This window comes from Mustela putorius, unplaced genomic scaffold (assembly GCF_011764305.1).
Source record: "Mustela putorius furo isolate JIRA1106 unplaced genomic scaffold, ASM1176430v1.1 tig00003859_pilon_pilon_pilon, whole genome shotgun sequence".
Taxonomy (NCBI): domain Eukaryota; kingdom Metazoa; phylum Chordata; class Mammalia; order Carnivora; family Mustelidae; genus Mustela; species Mustela putorius.
Window position 1 is genome coordinate 24,734,702 of NW_025422011.1, and position 22,072 is coordinate 24,756,773.

The following is a 22,072-nucleotide window of genomic DNA, read 5'->3' on the forward strand; positions in this document are numbered from 1 at the left end:
TCAGTGATGAAAAGCCCAGGCCCATGGGTGCCTGGGTGGCTCAGGAGATTAAGCCTCTGCCTTTGGCTCAGGTCATGATCTCAGGGTCCTGGGATTGAGCCCTGTGTTGGGCTCACTGCTCAGCAGGGAGCCTGCTTCCCCTTCTCTCCCTGCCAGCCTGTCTGCCTATTTGTGCGCGTGCTCGCTCTCTCGCTCTCTCTCTCTGTAAAATAAATAAATAAATCTTAAAAAATAATAGTAAGACCAGGCAGAGTTTGAGCTCTGACTTCACTCCTTAATTTGCTACCTAATTCAGCAAGTCATTTTAATTCTCTTTCATTTCCATCCTCCTTAGAGTAGAGCAGTTATCAGCCCTATTAACCTTCATGGGGTCCTTATTAAGAAGATTAAATCACATACTATCCATGTTCCTAAAACTCAGAGTCTAGGGCTTAGCACATAGTGTTCTATTAAAAGTTCACTGTAATTGTTCTGCTGCTTAAAGCTTTATTCTTATTCCATTCTCATTTTTCTCTTTCCAGTACAAGTTCAGAGATCTAACTGTGGAAGAACTAAAGAATGTAAATGTGTTTTTCCCACATTTCAGATATTCTATGGACACCTATGGTAAGAATCATAACCCCTAGTTTTAGCTACATTAAATTGTTAATTATTCACAGAGAGCTACAAAGTTGTAATTTCTCATTTCTTTCTTCTGTCCCTTGATTTTGAACTATACTTTGCAACCTGTGGTGTAGGAGGAATTTTAAGTTAATACAATGTATTGTGTTGGTTTTCAGTTGCTGCCAGAACAAATTAGTAAAAATGTTACAGGCTTAAATAAATACAGAAAACAAATTTTGGTTGCCAGAGGGGTTGTGGTGGGGGGGTGCATGGGTGAAAGAGAGAAAGGCGATTATGAGTACACTTAACTTGATAAGCACTGACAAGTATATAGAATTGTTGAATCATAATATTGTACATCTGAAACTAATAGAACACTGTGTTATTATGCTTGAATATAAATAAATAAGTAAATAAAATAAAAAGCAAACAATGACAACCAATCAGCACAAATTTAGTAGCTTAAAAAACCTGAAGTTTAGGGGCACGTGGGTGGCTCAGTCTGTTAAGCATCTGCCTTCAGCTCAGGTTGTGATCCTGTGGTCCTAGGATCGAGTCTTACATTGGGCTCCCTGCTCAGTGGGAGCCTGCTTCTCCCCCTCCCTCTGCTGCTGTTCTCTCTCAAACAAATAAATAAAATCTTTAAAATAAACAACAACAACAACAACAACAAAAAGCAAAACTCAAGGTTACTGTCTTACAGTTCTGTAACCTAGAAGTGCAACACATGTTTGGACTAAAATCAAAGTGTTGGAAAGTCTTAGTTCTTTTATGGAGGCTCTGGCAAAGAGTCTGTTTCCTTGCCTTTTTATCACTTTTATTTTTTTTAAGTTTATTTATTTCTTTTAGTAATCTCTGCATCCAAGGTGGGGCTGAAACTCGTGACCCTGAGATCAAGAGTTGCATGCTTCACTGACTGAGCCAGCTAGGCGCCCCTCCTTGCCTTTTGAAATTTCTAATGGTGACCCACATTCTTTAGCTCCTGATCTCTTTTCCTCCATCTTCAAAGGTAGCAATGTTGCATCTCTCAGACCATCCTTCAATAGCCATATCTTTGTTTTTTAAGAACCAATGTGATTAGATTAGGCTCACTCCAATAACATAGGATAATTTCCCCACCCCAGGGTTCTTAACTTAATTGCATCTAAAATGTCTCTTTGCTGGGACGCCTGGGTGGCTCAGTTGGTTGGACGACTGCCTTCGGCTCAGGTCATGATCCTGGAGTCCCGGGATCGAGTCCCGCATCAGGCTCCCAGCTCCATGGGGAGTCTGCTTCTCCCTCTGACCTTCTCCTCATTAATGCTCTCTCTCACTGTCTCTCTCTCAAGTAAATAAATAAAATCTTTAAAAAAAATAAAATAAAATAAAATGTCTCTTTGCTAAATAAGTTAACATATTCACAAGTTCCAAGGGATAGGGTTTGGGGCATCTTTGGAGGCCATTATTCTGCCTACCATATGGTTGATTCTGAATTATTAATAACAAAAGTTTTAGTTATCTTGTTCACTTATAGTTGCCTAAGAAAGATTTTACGTTACTATCTTTCAGAATTTCTGACCATAAGCCATTCATGGAGATACATTTCTTTTTAAAGATTTCATTTGTTGGGGCGCCTGGGTGGTTCAGTGGGTTAAGCTGCTGCCTTTGGCTCAGGTCATGATCTCAGGGTCCTGGGATCGAGCCCCGCATCAGGCTCTCTAGAGCCTGCCTCCCCCTCTCTCTCTGCCTGCCTCTCTGCCTATTTGTGATCTCTGTCTCTTTGTCAAATAAATAAATGAAATCTTAAAAAAAAAAAAAAGATTTCATTTGTTTATTTGAGAGAGAGCATGAGAGAGAGAGTGCACACAAGCATCAGGGAGGGGTAGAGGGAGAAGGAAACTCCCTCCCGATGAGCAGGGAGCCCGATGTGGGACTCTATCCCAAGATTCTGGGATTTATTGAATGCCTGGATGTTTTAGCTACATTATCTTACATATTTTTTACAACCAAAGCTGTGAGGTAACTGTTACCACCTTCGTTTTTCAGATAAAGAACCTGAGGATCAAAGAGTTTAAATAGCTCGCTCAAGTACACAGGAAGTTAGGGATGGAGTCGGGTTTGTACATGTGTCTGTCTTGCCCTCTGCTCACACACAGCTTGTTCTTTTATTTTTTTATCTTTTTTTTTTTAAGATTTTATTTATTTATTTGCCAGAGAGAGAGATAGACAGGGAGAGAGGGAGCACAAACAGGGTGAGTGTGAGAGGGAGAAGCAGGCTTTCCACTGAGCAGAGAGCCCAATGTGGGGCTCGATTCCAGGACCCTGGGATCATGACCTGAGCCAAAGACAGACTCTTAATGACTGAGCCACCCAGGCGCCCCTCGCTTGTTCTTTTAAAGGTCTTTCTTCATCATAGAAACTTAAAATGTCATTATACCAGTTAATTCTTAGTCTCATTTTCTCCATTTAGAGCAAGCTAGTCATGCCATTAAACTCTCAAGCTATAGGATTAATATTGTCAGTGTACATTTCATTTTTGAATACAGTGATAGTCGTGTCATAATCACTTCTATCTTGCATTATTAGATTATATATATTTACATCTACATCTTCTCTACCACATTTCTAGGTTATTCTGTTTTCATGAATAACAATCCCTTTTCCACTGCTCTTTTTCATTTTCGTTTCTGCCATGGAATGAGATCCCTTTACCCATTGTTACCTTTTACTTATATAGTTCAAGGTAAACATTTGTGTTTATGTACCCTCTCAGCCTTGAATTTTCTATCAGCCTAGTTTCCTCTTTTTGCTTTCTAATAGGTCATCAAATTTAGTTAGAATTTTTCCTCCCACTGCCTAAATAGGATGGTTACTAAGTACTAAGAGAACTACCTTCTCAGGCAGTTGAGTAGTTTGAAACCAGAGGTAGTGTTTTCTGTATTCAGTTCAGAGTTGAGAGCATTAATTTTCTGCCACTGTATACACAGTCATTGATGGGTTGAGTTGAGGTTACAGACACATGAAGGTGGAAAAAAGATTGAAAATAATGGAGTTAAAAAAATCGAGGAAGATAATTAGTGATCATTCTTTTTTTTTTTAAAAGATTTTATTTATTTATTTGACAGATCACAAGTAGGCAGAGAGGCAGACAGAGAGAGAGGAGGAAGCAGGCTCCCCACTGAGCAGAGAGCCCAGATGTGGGGCTTGATCCCAGGACCCTGAGATCATGACCTGAGCCAAAGGCAGAGGCTTTAATCCACTGAGCCACCCAGGTGCCCAATTAGTGATCTTTCAAAAAGGTCAATTTAAAAAAATAAAGCTAACACTTTTTTCCTTATAAAATTATAGTCTGGTATCTGAAAGTGATTATAACTGATTTGTTACATGTGACAATTATTTGATAATGTCCCCACATTTGCGAATCCTAAACTTCTTAGGTGTGTTTTCACATGAACTCATTTGATCCTTATGACAACCTTATGATGCAGTCTTACTATCTTTATTGTATAGATGATGGAACTAAAGGTCAAAGAGATTGAAGTAGCCTAAAGTTGCCGGTGTCTGAATGGGGAAAGTAGGCCTAGAACCTGGGATTTCTGTATCAAAGCCCTGTGTGTTTTCAGCTGTCCTCTTGACTTTCTAAGAAAACAGTATCTAGTAATTTCCCCCTTGTCAGCATATTTACAGATTCAAAGATGATGAACTTTAGAAATTATGTGTGCTTCTTTTCGTGTGTATATGCATGCTACAAACTTAAAACTGTTTTTTTCTACTTTTGAGTGCACATTTTGGGGCTTTTTTTCTTCCAGTGTTCAAAGATAGTTCCCAGAAAGACCTGCTGAATTTCACTGGCACTATTCCTGTGATGTATCAGGGTAAGTGTGGCAATTGAGAAAATGTGGGAGTTTTGTAAAAGAGCCACTAAACAAGAACTTACATTTGTTTAGTTCCGTAGCATTCTGAAAGTATTTTCACATACATTTTTTCATGTATATGTGTGTGTGTGTGTATTGTGCATATGTATATAATCTATACAGAACCTTGTTGGACATAGTAGAATGCTGTCCCATCTAGTCGGTGGCCTAGATTAATATCAATTAATCCAGTTCAGTTCAGCAAATACTTACTATGTGCGACTACTCTGCTAGGGGCTAGTGTACAGAGGAGGATAAGACAGTTGTGGGGGGAAGAAGATCTTCCTCTGCTCTTAGCTGGACTGAGAATCAAACTGACATGAGATGGATAAAAAGGAGAAATTCCAACTAAATAGGTGTGTGTATGGGGGATGCACCAGACGTGAGATTCCAAAGGCAATGCGGTAACATGAAGCTTATGTGAGCTAAGGAAAGGGGAGGGGCCTGTGGACACAAAAGGGAAACAAATCATTAGTAAGACGGGAAAGGAGATGCTTGGAAAAACAAAGGTTGCCCTGTCATGTATTAAGTTTTTTAGGTAAAGGGGAGTCTCTGTGAGGAACTCTTTTTTCCTGGTACAGGCTCGTCTTTCTGGCATAAATTTCGGCATTTGAGAGGGAGGCAGAGAGCACTTCCTGCATCTGCTGGGTTTCGATTATTTTTAACTCAAAATAATCTTTATGCCAAAGTGGCCTGTCTTGGACTGCCTGCCCTGGGCCCCTACACAGATATAGGCCTGCTCTTAGGGAGCGTTCTTGTTGCTTTCCATAGCAAAATGCAAGGATCACACCTTTTTCTCCATTACATTAGTGTTTTATTCCTCTCCCTTTCCATCTGTATGATGTCCCCATTCTATGGGTGAAACTGAATCTTAGCTTTGTCAAGTGATTTACCTAAGACCACATAGTGGTATCAGGCTATAACTTGAAACTCCAACAGGAAATTTGAGGCCATTAGAGCTCAAAGAAAGCAACATATTTTCAGGTGGCCTGACAGGTTAAAATAATTAAGTGCCAAAAAAGAACAAACAAAAAATCACTAGCTCCCCTATACTTAACTCTTCCTAGTTTTCCAGACCTACTTCTGTCGATGTTCAACAGGACTAGCCTTTCACATAGGTATAGGTTATTGCTTCTATAGTATGATATAAAGAACACCAGGGAAGCATTGGTTCTAATATATTTCTCTGAAGGGTTGCCTGAAATGCCACAACTAAAAATTTATTCCTCTTTTAAAATGAAAATAATCCCAGGAAGGATATTATCCAAAATCACTAATACACAGTGCTGTGTTTATAGAAAATGCTTAATAAATATTTATTGAATGGTTGAGTTTGTTTATTTGGTTACTGACTAATAAATGAATTTGCTGGGCATGTGAGAGAGGAGGTGCCCTGAAAAAAGGGCTGAGGAGTATTTGAAAACAAATGGGGAGAGAACAGTGGAGTTTGCTCCTTTACCAAAGGTTCAGCTCTGTACTGTGGGAATACACTACTCAGAAGGCACCAAGAAGCTATATTTCAGGGGACTTTTTTCAAAGCAGGTGCTTCATTTCAGTAGTCCCCAGACTCTTATAAACCCTCTCTAATTTCTTCCCATCCGTAATCATCATTGCCAGGGGTGTACTCATCTTTTATTCATGTCCCACCATCACACCTGCTTTGGCACAAGAAATGCATAGAAATTCAGTTTGGTTTTTATACATAGCAATGTGGTTGCAGATGAAAGTTGCTAGCACTGAGCTCTGCAGAAACTGCAGAATTGATTTTCATTTTCCTCCTTGCTACTTTCCTGCCAAGCTCTCAGACTGTTTCCAGGCTGCCTAGAGAACCTTTCTCAGACCTGTTTCCCATTGCTTGTGTTCTGCATTTATTATGATTAGATATTAGAAAGAGAGAGAGAGAATTATTGCCCACCCTAATGACTGATTGGTTGATGGATTTCATTCCCAATTCTTACCCACCCCAGTGATGTCAAGGGTAATTATATATTAAGAGAGGAGCTCATGAATTTAAATGTCACTGAAATGAGTAGCATTTCAGTTTCAAGGACAGTGTGGGGAAGTAACAGGAGGGTGTAAAACTTACTATGATGCCCCTCATTGGCATTCTTCCTTTCCAAGAGCCAAGGAGTTATTTCATTGATTCTTACACTGGGTCTTCCAAGGTGATAATGGTACCTGCAGTACCTTTATTTTTGCAGTACACTCTTTTTTTCCTTCTGCTTTTGAGTAGAATTATATCAACTCAGTGTGATCCATACTAGTTATTTCCTGCCAATCAGACGGTCAGAATGTATTATCTTTATTGTCTATAAAATGGCACAATAGTACAGCCTCGCTCTAGGACTGTGAGGATTAAATGAATTACTGTAAGTAAAGCTCTTGGCATAAGGCCTGGCACGTAATAGATGCTTAATAAATGTTGACCGTGATTATTTGTCTGCTTATATTTCTTTCAGTTACTAGTTTTATTAGTATAATAATAATGTATACTCATGCTGAAAATTTAAAAAATTGAGAAAGGATGAGGTTAAGCTTGTAACTAACTTCCTACCCACTCCTATTTCCTTGATGAATCTTCCACTGATACTTCCTTATACATACCTGCAGACATTTCTCGGTTATTTCTTATTATCTCTTCAAGATTGTATCAAGGTTGTGATGACACTTTTTCTTGATCCACTCATTCTTTTTTTTTTTTTTTTTTTTTTTATTTATCAGAGAGAGAGAGGGGGAGAGAGCAAGCACAGGCAGACAGAATGGCAGGCAGAGGCAGAGGGAGAAGCAGGCTCCCTGCTGAGCAAGGAGCCCGATGTGGGACTCGATCCCAGGACGCTGGGATCATGACCTGAGCCGAAGGCAGCTGCTTAACCAACTGAGCCACCCAGGCGTCCCAATCCACTCATTCTTTAGAGATGTGTATTCATCTTAATAAGATGATATGCATCTGAACTTTATTTACAACTAACTTAAATTATACCTTTATGATATAATTATTTCAGATCTGAGGACTTGACCAGGAGTTCTGACTCTTTGGCAAGGAATTATTGAAAGCTAAATGGGCAGGGTAGGAGACAGGGCATTTGCTGACAGAAAAGCATGGAGAAGAAGGAAGGAGGAAGAGAACAGAACACGAGTAGTGAATCTTACCAGTTAGACATGGGAGTCAGGCTCACCAGTTGCTTTGCCAAGCATGGGCTATGAAAATGCATGGACGCTTCTGGGGAGGGGCATTGAGAGATGCAGTAGATCCTTGATCAATTAGGAAGGTACCATCAATAGACATTTCTTTCCTTTTCTTTAATGTGTAATGATTAACACAGAAAGTGGAACCATCAGGATTTGGCCTGCTATAACTATATTATGAAACAAAAAAATTTGCATGGCCTAGAACGATGGCTTTCAAATGTTTCGATTGTGATGCACAGTAAGAAATACTTTTATATACATAGTGTACACATGGGTGTGCACACACTATATACATACATATCTTAAACACCATACTACCTGTCATTTATTTTATTTTCAATTCCATTTTAATATATTGTTTGCAGCCTGCTAAATTAATTTTGTGACCAAATTATCATGACCACAATTTGAAAAACACTACTCTAGAAAATATATAATATTCGACAGAGCAACTACTTCTGGAGGAATCTGATGGTGTGTCTCAGTACCCGTCAGTCACTTTGTAGTGCTTTGATCACATGGCTTTATAATTATAGAATTATCTATGGATCAATTGTTATATTATGCCTATACCCAAATTTTAAATATTTAGACACTAAGGTGACGAATGTTGACTATACTTATTGTAGTGATCATTTTGCAGTATATACAAATATCAAGTCATTACATTATACAGTGAAACTAATATGTTATATGTCAATTGTATCCCAATTTAAAAAATTGTTTTAAGACTTAGACAAAAGTAGAAGAGGAGTGTGGTCCTGAGAACTAATTCACATGGAGAGCTTTTTAAAAATGTTATCCACACCCCATCCCATTGAATCAGAAACTTTGGGGGAGTGGCCCAGATACTGGTATGTTTCCAAGTTCCTTAAGTGCTTTTAATGTGAAGACAGGGCTGACTATCCTTGTATTTTTAGAGGAGGAACCAAGATGAGAAAAGTAACTGTCAGTGGAAGGAAGATCTCCTTAGTAAAAAAGGATTGTAGTGGAAAATAAAATTTTTATTTAGACCTGGCCTATTTCCAAAATGGGTTTGAGGTAAATTACAAAAATTGCCAACCCTTCATGGTATTCCCCATGTCATACACCATTCTAAGAATTACATACCTTAACTAACTTCATCCTCAAAACAACCCAATGGGGTCAGAGGTATTATTATTTCCATTTTATAGGGGAAGGAATTGAGGCACAGGGAAGTTAAGGAACTTGCCTAAAAATCATAAAGCTAGTCATGGGTGACACTAGGATTTGAACCTGGGCATTCTTGCTCCTGAGCTGCCCTGGTCACAAGTACAGTGAAAGACATGCAGTAAGACTGTCAGGAGATAGAACAGAACAGCTAATGTAATTGATCAGATTTCTAGTTTAAGTTTAGTTTTTTACATTTTTCTTAGGCTTAGCTTTGGGCTTGCTAGCATCCAGAGCAGTGAGAGATTTTTGCTCTCGGTAGGCTTGAGGTATGTACGTAGTAACTGGTTAACACTGAAAGGGCCTGCACTCAAGTTCCTGTCTCTCTGTACGCTCCATTCTAAGAACCACTGGACAAGGTCACTCTGGAGGTTATTTTCAGCTCCGAGTTCGATGTGTCTAACCCAGCTCCTTTGCACTTAAGGAGCAACTTGAGGGTCGGTATTAAAAGTGTTGACTTTGTCTTTGTTGATTCATTCATTTTTCATTTGTTTCTTCATTCACTCACTCTTACTTATATAAGAAACCTTTTTCTCAGCAGTATGTTAGGCACTGTACTTGGTGCAAGGGATATAGAAATGAATAATACATCATCCTCTGGGAATTTACATTGTGAAAGGAAACACAGACCCTGTAGGCAAATAACTTCAATGCAGTATAAGTATAAAAATAGAAAGTATCCGCTACCTTTCAAGAAAGGTGGAATAGCGCTGCTTGGGTGGAACAAAGAAGGTTGCATGGATAAGATGCTGCATCCCAGATTCCTGGCACAGCAGGTCTTATAAATATTTACTGAATTGCATGAGCTGGTCTCTGTCTTAATTTAATTTCTTCAAGTGTTATGGTGGTGCTTTAATGGGAACGTGAAAATGGAGAGGTAGGCCTTGATTTATATATATCCTTTATATATACACTTGACTAGACTACACGTCTTCAAATGTCACCTAGCTGTACCATAAATATGAGGTGTGTGCTTCATCATTGTTTGAAAAAGTGTTTATTTTGTCTCAAATAGGTAATACGTATAATATACCAATTCGTTTGTGGATTTTGGATTCCTACCCTTTTGCTCCCCCCATTTGCTTCTTAAAGCCAACTGCAAATATGGGAATCTCAGTTGGAAAACATGTGGATGCTCAAGGCAGAATATACTTGCCCTATCTTCAGAACTGGAGCCATGTAAGATTCTTTGGATTTTCTTTTACAAGTTTTTGTTTTTCTGAGTATCTGTCTTTATCCTAAGGGTACAGATAAGGTACTGAATTTTCTTTCAATGGTATTCCTTGTATGGACTTGAAAAATATTTTGAAACTGAGCTCCTTGGAGTCACTCAAGTTCCAGAACCCCAGTGACAGACCGCGACCTGTATGAAGTGCTCTCTCCAAGTTTGGAGCCAACTTTTATTTGCTCCCTCTTCTGATAGCTGCGCACTACTTGATAAAACATGTGAAAAGTTACTAGCAAGATATTGGACATTAGTTCCTAGTCCCTCCTTCTTAAAGATTCTTATGTAATTTATGTAATTATTTGTAGTTTTGCCCAGTTTTAACCTTTATGTAAATTGAACCACACTGTATATAATCTTCTGTTACATGTTATGTTTTAACTGAGCATTAAGTTTTAACCAGTTTACTTGCTTTACAAGTTCTCACACGCAATTCTGTTTTCTGGACTTTTCATCTACCATTACATTGAGCTTTTCTCATTTTAAACAGTATTTTAAAAATACATCGTCTTTAAATTGGTTGCCTGATGATCTCACATAAAAAATATTGGCATAATGTATTTACAGATTGATCTGTTGTTAGAAATTTAATGATGAGCATCCTTAATATATACATATAAATGTGTATATATTATAAATCCTTAATAATTTCCCATTGATAAATCTCTCAGAGCAGGATAGTTGGATCAAAGTTTATAAATATTTTGAAGGCTATTCTTATATATTGCCAAATTCGTCTCCAAAAGGTAGACAATATGTATGTCAGCCATCACTTGAAATCAGCGTAGAATCCCTGTTTTGTAGTACCTTCATTCTAATAGAAGGTACTATCATTAAAGCAAAACAAACCTTTGCTTCTCTCTATATATTTACTTAGAAGGATATAGAGTATGTTCTCCTTTTTGTAAGTAATTTCGATTTTTATGAAAAGATAATTTAGAATATATTTCTTTGTGTCCAGGAAGTTGTAGGACAGGAGCACTGGGAACCCCTGAATGAGACCAAGGATATGTCAAGAGTCAGGTGAAGTTGGAGTAGAGAATGGTGTTAGCATTACAACTTTTTTAAAAATATATATATCCTAGAAAAAGGTGTGTAGTTACTTTGTCTTTATACTTTTACATATATTTCATATATATAAAACCAATAAAAAGAAGAAAAGAAGAAATGCAAAAAGAAGGGATGCATACCAGGTGGCTGGTAGAGATTAGGTGGAGGAACACTGACCTTTTACTTTATGAATCTGTATATGATTTGCTTTATTTGGTGATTTTAATAAATAAGATTGTCAGTTAAATGTGATAAATAGGGCATAATAAAAATTTGTCATTTGGAGGGACAAAAATGTTATCTTTTTTAAAAAAATTTTAATTTTTTTATTAATATACAATGTATTATTAGCCCCAGGGGTACATGTCTGTGAATCACCAGGCTTACACACTTCACAGCACTCACCATAACACATACCCTCCCTACTGTCCATAACCCAACCACCCTCCCTACCCCCCTACCCCCACAACCCTCAGTTTGTTTTGTGAGATTAAGAGTCTCTTATGGTTTGTCTCCCTCCCGATCCCATCTTGTTTCATTTTTTCCTTTCCTACCTTCCAAACCTCCCACGTTGCCTCTCAACTTCCTCATATTAGGAAAATCATATAATAATTGTCTTTCTCTGATTGACTTATTTCAGTAAGCATAATGCCCTCTAGTTCTATCCATGTTGTTGCAAATGGCAAGATTTCATTTCTTTTGATGGCTGCATAGTATTCCATTGTATATATGTACACCACATCTTCTTTATCCATTCATCTGTTGATGGACATCTAGGTTCTTTCCATAGTTTGGCTATTGTGGACCTTGCTGCTATTAAACATTCAGGTGCACGTGCCCCTTTGGACCACTACATTTGTTTCTTTAGGGTAAATGCCCAGGAGTGCGATTGCTGGGTCATAGGATAGCTCTATTTTCAACTTTTTGAGGGACCTCCATGCTGTTTTCCAGAGTGGTTGCACCAGCTTGCATTCCCACCAACAATGTAGGAGGGATCCCCTTTCTCCACATCCTTGCCAGCATCTGTCATTCCCTGACTTGTTAATTTGAGCCATTCTGACTGGTGTGAGGTGGTATCTCATTGTGGTTTTGATTTGTATTTTCCTCATGCCAAGTGATGTGGAGCACTTTTTCATGTGTCTGTTGGCCATCTGGATGTCTTCTTTACAGAAATGTCTGTTCATGTCCTCTGCCCATTTCTTGATTGGATTATTTGTTCTTTGGGTGTTGAGTTTGCTAAGTTCTTTATAGATTTTGGATGCTAACCCTTTATCTGATATGTTGTTTGCAAATACCTTCTCCTATTCTGTCAGTTGTCTTTTGGTTTTGGTAACTGTTTCCTTTGCTGTGCAAAAGCTTTTGATCTTGGTGAAGTCCCAATAGTTCATTTTTGCCCTTGCTTCCTTTGCCTTTGGCGATGTTCCTAGGAAGACGTTGCTGCGGCTGAGGTCGAAGAGGTTGCTGCCTGTGTTCTCCTCAAGGATTTTGATGGATTCCTTTCTTACAATGAGGTCCTTCATCCAGTTTGAGTCTGTTTTCGTGTGTGGTGTAAGGAAATGATCCAGTTTCACTTTTCTGCATGTGGCTGTCCAGTTTTCCCAACACCATTTGTTGAAGAGACTCTCTTTTTTCCATTGGACATCCTTTCCTGCTTTGTCGAAGATTAGTTGACCATAGAGTTGAGGGTCTACTTCTGGACTTTCTGTTCTGTTCCATTGATCTATGTGTCTGTTTTTGTGCCAGTACCATACTGTCTTGATGATGACAGCTTTGTAATAGAGCTTGAAGTCTGGAATTGTGATGCCACCAACTTTGGCTTTCTTTTTCAGCATTCCTTTGGCTATTCGAGGTCTTTTCTGGTTCCATATAAATTTTAGGATTATTTTATCCATTTCTTTGGGAAAAAAAGGATGTTATTTTGATAGGAATTGCATTAAACGTGTAGATTGCCTTAGGTAGCATTGACAATTTCACAATATTTGCTCTTCCAATCCATGAGCATGGAACATTTTTCTATTTCTTTGTGTCTTCCTCAATTTCTTTCATGAGTACTTTATAGTTTTCTGATTACAGATTCTTTGCCTCTTTGGTTAGATTTATTTCTAGGTATATTATGGTTTTGGGTGCAACTGTAAATGGGATTGACTCCTTAATTTCTCTTCCTTCTGTCTTCTTGTTGGTGTATAGAAATGCAGCTGACTTCTGTGCATTGATTTTATACTCTGACACTTTACTGAATTCCCGTTCAAGTTCTAGTAGATTTGGAGTAGAGTCTTTTGGGTTTTCTACATATTGTATCATATCATCTGCAAAGAATGATGGTTTGACTTCTTCTTTGCCAATTTAGATGCCTTTAATTTCTTTTTGTTGTCTGATTGCTGAGGCTAGGACTTCTAGTACTGTGTTGAATAGCAGTGGTGATAACGGACATCCCTGCCATGTTCCTGACCTCAGAGGAAAAGCTCTCAGTTTTTCTCCATTAAGAATGATATTCGCTGTGGGTTTTTCATAGATAGCTTTGATGATATTGAGGTATGTATCCTTTCTCCCTACACTGTGAAGAGTTTTGATCAAGAAAGGATGCTGTACTTTGTCAAAAGCTTTTTCAGCATCTATTGAGAGTATTATGTGGCTCTTGTTCTTTCTTTTATTAGTGTATTGTATCACATTGATTGATTTGCAGATATTGAACCAACCTTGCAGCCCTGGAATAAATCCCACTTGGTTGTGGTGAATAATCCTTTTAATGTACTGTTGGATCCTATTAGCTAGTATTTTGGTGAGAATTTTTGCATCTGTGTTCATCAAGGATTTTGGTCTGTAATTCTCTTTTTTGATGAGATCTTTGTCTGGTTTTGGGATCAAGGTAATGCTAGCCTCATAAAATGAGTTTGGAAGTTTTCCTTCCATTTCTATTTTTTGGAGCAGTTTCAGGAGAATAGGAATTAATTCTTTAAATGTTTGGTAGAATTCCCCTGGGAAGACGATTGGCGCTGGGCTCTTGTTTGTTGGGAGATTTTTGATAACTGCTTCAGTCTCCTTACTGGTTAGGTCTGTTCAGGTTTTCTATTTCTTCCTGGTTCAGTTGTGGTAGTTTATATGTCTCTAGGAATCCATCTATTTCTTCCAGATTGTCAAATTTGCTGGTGTATAGTTGCTTATAATATGTTCTTATAATTGTTTGTATTTCTTTGGTGTTGGTTGTGATCTTTCCTCTTCATTCATGACTTTATTTATTTGGGTCCTTTCTCTTTTCTTTTTGTTAAGTCTTAACAGGGGTTTATCAATATTATTTATTCTTTCAAAGAACCAGCTCCTAGTTTCATTAAATGTTCTACTGGGTTTTTTTGGTTTCTATTTCACTGATTTCTGCTCTGATCTTTATTATTTCTCTTCTCCTGCTGGGTTTAGGCTTTCTTTGTTGTTCTTTCTCCAGCTCCTTTAGGTTTAGGGTTAGGTTGTGTACAAAAATGTTATCTTAATGTTTAGTTTCATGACCGAAATTGAAATCTTTTTCATATATCAATCGATTATATATGCTCCTTCTTTTTTTGAATTGTCTGTTTATCTTCTTCATCCATTTTTACCCTTCTTTTTTATTTTTTTTGTAAGCTATCCTCAAACAGTATTCTGCCATCTGTGCCCTGTTTTGGGAATTCATATTTCCTGTTTCCTATTTCTGGTTTTCATTGGGATCTCTTTTCATAGTTTTGTTCATATAGTAAATATTCAGAGATAGTCCCACAGTCTAGTTGAGGTTGTGCTTGATTTCAGTTCAAACAGTATTGATTCCGTTTTACTGTTTGAACCTCTTTATTATAAGCTAAAACAAGTTTTTTTTTTTTAACTTAAACTAGTCTTAAGAAGACAATACATTATTTAAATTGCCCTATTTAAAAGTACTACAGTAACTTTTAAGTTGTACATGCGGTTGGAATTTTAATTATGTAGTAGAATTACATAGAATTTTGGAGCTGGAAGAAATCTAGAGGCTGTCTAGGCCAAGGATTGCAGGCGTTTTCCCTGAGAGATTCAGAGTGCTGTGTTAGGCCTACAGAATTTTGTTGAACAGCAAAAGTGGTTTTGTTTTGTTCTTAATATGAATTTGAATGCCTGTGTGTATACTCTTTCCAATTTGCCACAGTAACCATCTCCTTAAATTTTCTCATACTTGACAACTTCACACATTATTATCTGCTTGGTCTTTAAAAGTGTTTGGGTTTTTGATCCTAATAACTTCATCCTCTTGATTTATAAATAGTGAAACTCAGACTCTGATAAAGTAAGCATTTTTTAAAATAAGCAAACTAATGAATATTTTTAATAATAATAAATTTTTACACTTACAGCATATAGGTTACATGCATTTGTTTCTCATAACAGCCACTTGAGATTTATTTTTCATATTATACTGCTGATAAACTAAAGGTCAGAGAGTTTAAGTGGATTTTACTATGGTTGCTTAATAAATTAATAGAAACAGTACTGGGTTAGATAATATTTTATCAGTGTTAGATTATTGATTTGATAATACTTATATAGGAGAAATTTTTTTTTGAGGGGTTTTTTGGTTGTTGTTGTTGTTTTTAACAGATTTTACTTTTTTGATAGAGAGAGTGTATGCACACGTGGAGTGGGAGGAGGGGCAGAGGCAGAGGGAGATAGAGAATCTCAGACTCCACACCAGGTGTGGTGCCCAGCCTGGGACTTGATCTCATGTCCCTGAGATCACGACCTGAGCTGAAACCAAGAGTCAGACACTCAACCCAACTGAGCCACTGAGCCACCCAGGTGCCCCTGTTTTGTTTTTTCTCTTAGGAAATACACACTAAAGTATTTAGGGGTGAAAAGGTATTAATTTGCAATTTATTCTCAGCTGGTTCAGAAAAATATAGAGAAAGAAGGAGATAGAAAATATATGTGCTAAAAAGTTAACATTTGAGTGAGTTGGGTGAAGAGTATATGAAAATTTTTTTGTACTTGTTTTTGTAACTTTTCTGTAAGTCTGCAATTATTTTAAAATAAAAAAATACAGACAATTCCTGAACATAGATAGGTACTTTGCTATAAGCACATTCATGTTATTTCCCCATCTTTTGGTGATATGGATTAGCATTTCTCTAATTTTCAGTTTAAAGAATTAAATAATTTTTCAGTTGAAAGTCTTATGTAATTTGTATGGTAGTATTTATTTTTATTTATTTTTTTAAAAAAGATTTTTATTGGGGCGCCTGGGTGGCTCAGTGGGTTAAGCCGCTGCCTTCGGCTCAGGTCATGATCTCAGGGTCCTGGGATCGAGTCCCGCATCGGGCTCTCTGCTCGGCAGGGAGCCTGCTTCCTTCTCTCTCTCTCTGCCTGCCTCTCAGTGTACTTGTAATTTCTCTCTGTCAAATAAATAAATAAAATCTTTAAAAAAAAAATAAAATAAAAAAATAAAAAGATTTTTATTTATTTATTTATTTGACAGACAGAGATCACAAGTAGGCAGAGAGGCAGGCAGAGAGAGAGAGAGGGAAGGAGGCTCCCCGCTGAGCAGAGAGCCCGATGCAGGGCTCAATCCCAGGACCCTGAGACCATGACCTGAGCCGAAAGCAGAGGCTTTAACCCACTTAGCCACCCAGGCGCCCCTGTATGGTAGTTTTTAAAAACTAAGAGCATAATACAAAACTTTCTGTTCATTAACTTCATAAGAATATATAGGTTAACAAGGTAATATTCTTTAGGAAAATTTTTACATAACTTTTCCCTTTGTATTCTGCAGCCTAAATCTGTCATTGTTGGGCTAATTAAAGAAATGATTGCCAAGTTTCAAGAGGAACTTCCCCTGTATTCTCTACCATCATCTGATGAGGCACGGCAGGTAGACTTGCTAGCCTATATTGCAAAAATCACTGAAGGTTTGTATTTTTGTTAATGAGAAAGTTATGAATTTACAATTTCTCACTAATATCCTTTACTCTCTGCTACTGGATTTCTGTAAATAAATATATTCATGTATCTTACATATCTCTGTTGAATCAAAAATTCCTGTACATCTATTATAGGGTGTTACCTTACAGTTCCAATAATTATAGTTTCTTAAAATGTAAAAGATTGCTCTTACACTGACAGATAAAATAATTCAGTGTTTTATTCAAAATCACTTGATACGACAATCCCAAACCTTTTTCATCATATGAACCATTTTCATTATATTTTTGTGGCTTTTTGCCTCATTCAATAAATAGATTGGATCAGAAAATTTATGATTCTCAATGTTTCTCATTGAGGATAAAGCAAAATATCCATGCTTATAAAATTCAGTGAGGCGTTAAGCATTTTTGCATTATAGACAAGAGCAGTAAGAATCAGAATGTCATTCAGAATGATGGAAATTCTATTTTTCAGTCTTATATAATGTTTTGAATGTTTAGAAAGGTATTTTCTTTTTAAAGGGGTAGTCTCTGTTTATTAGAATATTTACTGAGATTTCTATCTGTCTTGCATTTCACTTGTTCAGATATTTTCGAGTGCTTCTTATGGGCTAACACCATGTTTTCTATCCAAGTTACTAAAAGTTGGTATATTGCTTTAAGACCCTAAAAAAGATTTTTTATATTATTTCAAGAATTTCATGATAATCCACTTTTATTTCTAGGTGTCTCAGACATAGATTCAAAGAACTGGGTAAATCACGAGCATAAAACAGTCAATAAAATTACCGTGGTTGGAGGTGGAGAGCTGGGTATTGCCTGCACATTAGCAATCTCAGCAAAGGTATGTAAGCATGGTGGTTATAAATCCATCTGTCATATTGCTATACTTTTAGGCAGTTTATGCTTAACACACGGGAAATAATGGCTTCATTTTTGTCATGTGGAAAAACCTCATTTTGCCTTAAAATATATTTAGTAAGTTGGCAAAATAAAAAGTTGAAAGCTCTCATCAGGGATACTGCTTCTTAATTAGTACTTAGTCATGGAATAGGCTTTAAAAAAGTGATTTGAACAATGGGCTCATCATCCTATTCCAAGGGAAATCTCAACATGACATTCATCTGACTTAGTCACCAATTCCTTTGTGTTTTTTGAGTCATGCTGCTTTAATTAAGCTCTTATTTAATATAATACTTAATTTTAGCTCTTTCTAAAATTAACATTTTTTTCCTTAAAAATTGCCTTTTCTTGTGTAATTACTCCACTTTCTCTTACGATCATAGATTCTAAATTGAGATGGTATACTAGTTTGAAATTTGTTTATTTATCCATCAGTTCTTTTTACTGGATCTTTTGTATGTAAATTATTTTGAGAAAGGCTTAAATTCCCTTCCAGACAGGTTCAAAAGCCCTTCCAAGGTCTTGGTATCAGGATAACAGCATGTCTGTCTTTTCAGGGATACAGTCCAGAGTGGAATAGCTGTCCCTCTCTGTTTATTTGGTAGCTGGTGTTTTGTTTTTTCTTTCTATTAAAATTTGATTGTCAGGCACCTGGGCGTCTCAGTCAGTTAAGTGTCTGCCTTCGGGCTCAGGTCATGATCCAGGAGTCCTGTGATCGAGCCCCACATCGGACCCCCTGCTTAGTGGGGAGTCTACTTCTCCCTCTGTCCCTCACTGTGCTTATGCTCTCTTTCTCTCTCAAATAAGTAAATTGAGTCTTTCAAAAATTTTGATTGTTTGTCATCTAGATTCTTCCCTTTTTATTTCAGACTCACATGTGTCTTAGAGATAAATTGTACTTTAATAAATAATTAAATTGTATGCAGGGAGCTAGAAAATTTTAAATGCTGGCTGTGCAGAACAATATAGTTTAACTTTTTTTTAAAAGGATTTTATTTATTTATTTGAGAGATCACAAGTAGGCAGAGAGGCAGACAGAGAGAGAGGAAGGGAAGCAGGCTCCCCACTGAGCAGAGAACCCGATGCGGGGCTCGATCCCAGGACCCCGAGATCATGACCCAAGCCGAAGACAGAGGCCTAACCCACTGAGCCACCAAGGGCGCCCCTAGTCTAACTTTTTTTTTTTTTTAAGATTTTATTTATTTATTTGACACAGAGAGAGAGATCACAAGTAGGCAGAGAGGCAGGCAGAGAGAGAGGGAGAAGCAGGCTCCCCGCTGAGCAGAGAGCCCCATGTGGGGCTCGATCCCAGGACCCTGAGATCATGACCTGACCCGAAGGCAGAGGCTTAACCCACTGAGCCACCCAGGCGCCCCTAGTCTAACTTTTTAAAAAGATTTTATTTCATGAGAGAGAGAGAGGGCCTGAATGAGAGAATGAGAGAGAGCAGGAGCAAGGGGAGGAGCAGAGGGGAAAGCAGACTCCCCGCAGAACACGGAAGCCCAATGCAGGGCTCGATCCCAGAACCTGGGGATCATGACCTGATCCTAAAGCAGAGGTTTAACCGACTGAGCCACCCAGGCACCCCAACATACGCTAACTTTTGACTTTGTTTCCTTTCCTCCCCTCTCCATGTAAATATATTAGTTCCACTTAATTGGAGTTTGAACTGTTTTCAGTTCCTTTGTTACTAAACAGAATGCTTCCATAAACATTGCTTTAAAAGTTGCTTATTTTCTCCTCTGAATTTTCTTTTAGTTGTACATAATCTCAAAAACGGTACTAGTGTGTTTGGGGATGCCTGGGTGGCTCCGTCAGTTGAACATCTGCCTTTGGCTCAGGTCATAATCTCAGGGTCCTGGGATAGAGCCCCATATCAGGCTTCCTGCTCTAGGTAGAGCCTGTTTCTCCCTCTACCTGCCACTCCCTCTGCTTGTGCTCTCTCTTTCTCTAATAAATAAAGAAAATCTTATTTTTTTTAATATTTTATTTATTGGGGCGCCTATGTGGCTCCGTGGGTTAAAGCCTCTGACTTTGGCTCGGGTCATGATCCCATGGTCCTGGGATCGAGCCCCGCATCAGGCTCTCTGCTTAGCGGGGAGCCTGCTTCCCTTCCCCTCTCTCTGCCTGCCTCTCTGTCTACTTGCAATCTCTGTCAAATAAATAAATAAAATCTTTTTTAAAAAATGGTTTTATTTATTTATTTATTTGACAGAGAGCGAGCAAGAGAGAGATCACGAGTAGGCAGAGAGGCAGGCAGAGAGAAAGGGGGAAGCAGGCTCCCCGCTGAGCAGACAGCCGGATGTGGGGCTTGATCCCAGGACCCTGAGACCATGACCTGAGCCAAAGGCAGAGTCTTAAACCACTGGGCCATCCAGGTGCCCCAATAAAGAAAATCTTTAAAAACAAAACAGGGCACCTGGGTGGCTCAGTTGTTAAGCATCTGCCTTCAGCTCAGGTCATGGGGATCAAGCCCCACATCTGGCTCCTTGCTCAGCAGAAAGTCTGCTTCTCCCTCTCCCATTCCCTTTCTTGTGTTTCCTCTCTCACTGTGTCTCTCTCTGCCAAATAAATAAATAAAACCTTAAAACACACACACACACACACATACACTAAAAAACAGCACTGGTCAATCAGAGGGCATGAATGGCCTTTATAGTACTTATTACATATTTCTAGATAGTGCTTCAGGAAATCAGAACTAATCCATGCTGCTAATAATAGTATGATCATCAGTCTGATTTTTTACATCCCTAACAGTACTGAGTTTTATCAATTTTGTTGGGTTTTGGTTAAGTACCAGAAGGCCCCTTAAAGTCATGTTTCTTTAACTGTTGGAAGAGTCTCACTATCAGTATTCTTTTGTCTGTAAACATTCTAAATGGAAATTTTTCCATGTGTCTTGTGAACATTGATATTTTGATGCAAGATACAACCTATCAAGTATTATGATACAGTAGTAGTCATAATGGTGTCCATAGTAGTGGTGCAGGTAGCAGTAGGAACTAACCTTTGCTGAATGCTTACTAGGTGCTAGGCACTCAGTGAAACACTTACTAATTTTTACTAAACTTTACCTAACGCTGTATGTTAGGTACTGTCATTACTGGCATTTTACAAATGAAGAAATCAAGGCAGAGGGAGGTTATGCAACTCGCCTAAAGTCACAGTTAATAAATGGAGGAAGGATTTGAAGTGAGGCAGCCTGTTTACAGAGCCTATATTCTAGATCTTTACTGATCAGTGTGTGGCTTTTAGACCGGAAGCACAAGCAATATCTGAGATCTTATTAGAATTGTGTTATCTAAGGCCCTACCCCAGACCTATGGAAGCAAACCTGCATTTTAACACAATCCCTGGTGTTCCATGTGTTGTCCTGATCTATTAAGTGGTGATCACTTAAACCTTGGGAGGTTCTGCTCTAAACCGTTATGTTATACTTCCACATTATTGCTGTTGTCCTTACAGACAGACATTTCTAGTCTTTTGAATTTCTTTATATGCATCACGCTACACATTTACTAATAAACTTGTAGATAATTTCTATAAGTGAGATAAGTGGATTAAAGGAATTACTGTGCTTTGAAATTTTGATAGAACTTGTGAAATTATCCCCCATATCAATTGTACCAGTTTATTGTCATACCCACAGTGTGTAAGGATACCCATTTTCCCACACTACTGCTGTTTAACTTTTGGATCTGTGTGTGTCTCATAAATAAAAATGGTAACTCATCATTTTCTTTGCATTTTTCTTTGGAGCATAGTTGACAGTAATAAAATTAATAGGTAAAATTGCCAGCTCTGGGTCACATATTAATCCTCATAACCCCATGAAGTAAGGCCAAGTTCAGTAACTTGCCGAGCATCACAGAGCTAATAAATAGTGTAGCTGGGTTGTTTTCTTTTGTACTTTCTACCTGATGGTCTGGTAGACCTCTGGGTACTCTTGCCTCTGCACTCTAATATAGGAAAGATCCTTACACTGCTTAGCACTTTAGAAAAAGACCTTCCACAAAGGTAATTTGACTCGGAGGAGTTTCTGTGCCGTTATTTACTGTTAGCCTACCGGGGCACTTGGAGCCATCTACAGGTATGCGGAGTGT

The 22,072-nt window shown here is 38.0% G+C and overlaps 1 protein-coding gene across 5 annotated transcripts in view; it reads left to right on the top strand.

Annotated features, from left to right (window-relative positions):
• Positions 1 to 22,072, top strand: part of UEVLD (UEV and lactate/malate dehyrogenase domains) — a 55,130-nt gene that overhangs the window by 6,259 nt on the left and 26,799 nt on the right. For 3 of the 5 annotated variants that reach the window (XR_006602270.1, XM_004752102.3, XM_045066143.1), the window contains exons 2-6: positions 522 to 606; positions 4,392 to 4,457; positions 9,892 to 10,055; positions 16,913 to 17,048; positions 17,789 to 17,907. Coding sequence is in view for 4 of the 5 variants with exons in the window: in XM_004752102.3 (XP_004752159.1) it covers positions 522 to 606; positions 4,392 to 4,457; positions 9,892 to 10,055; positions 16,913 to 17,048; positions 17,789 to 17,907 (570 nt within the window). In the remaining variant the exon portion in view is untranslated. The remainder of the gene's footprint in view (positions 1 to 521; positions 607 to 4,391; positions 4,458 to 9,891; positions 10,056 to 16,912; positions 17,049 to 17,788; positions 17,908 to 22,072) is intronic. The other 2 variants (XM_004752104.3, XM_013055883.2) reach the window with 2 other exon arrangements.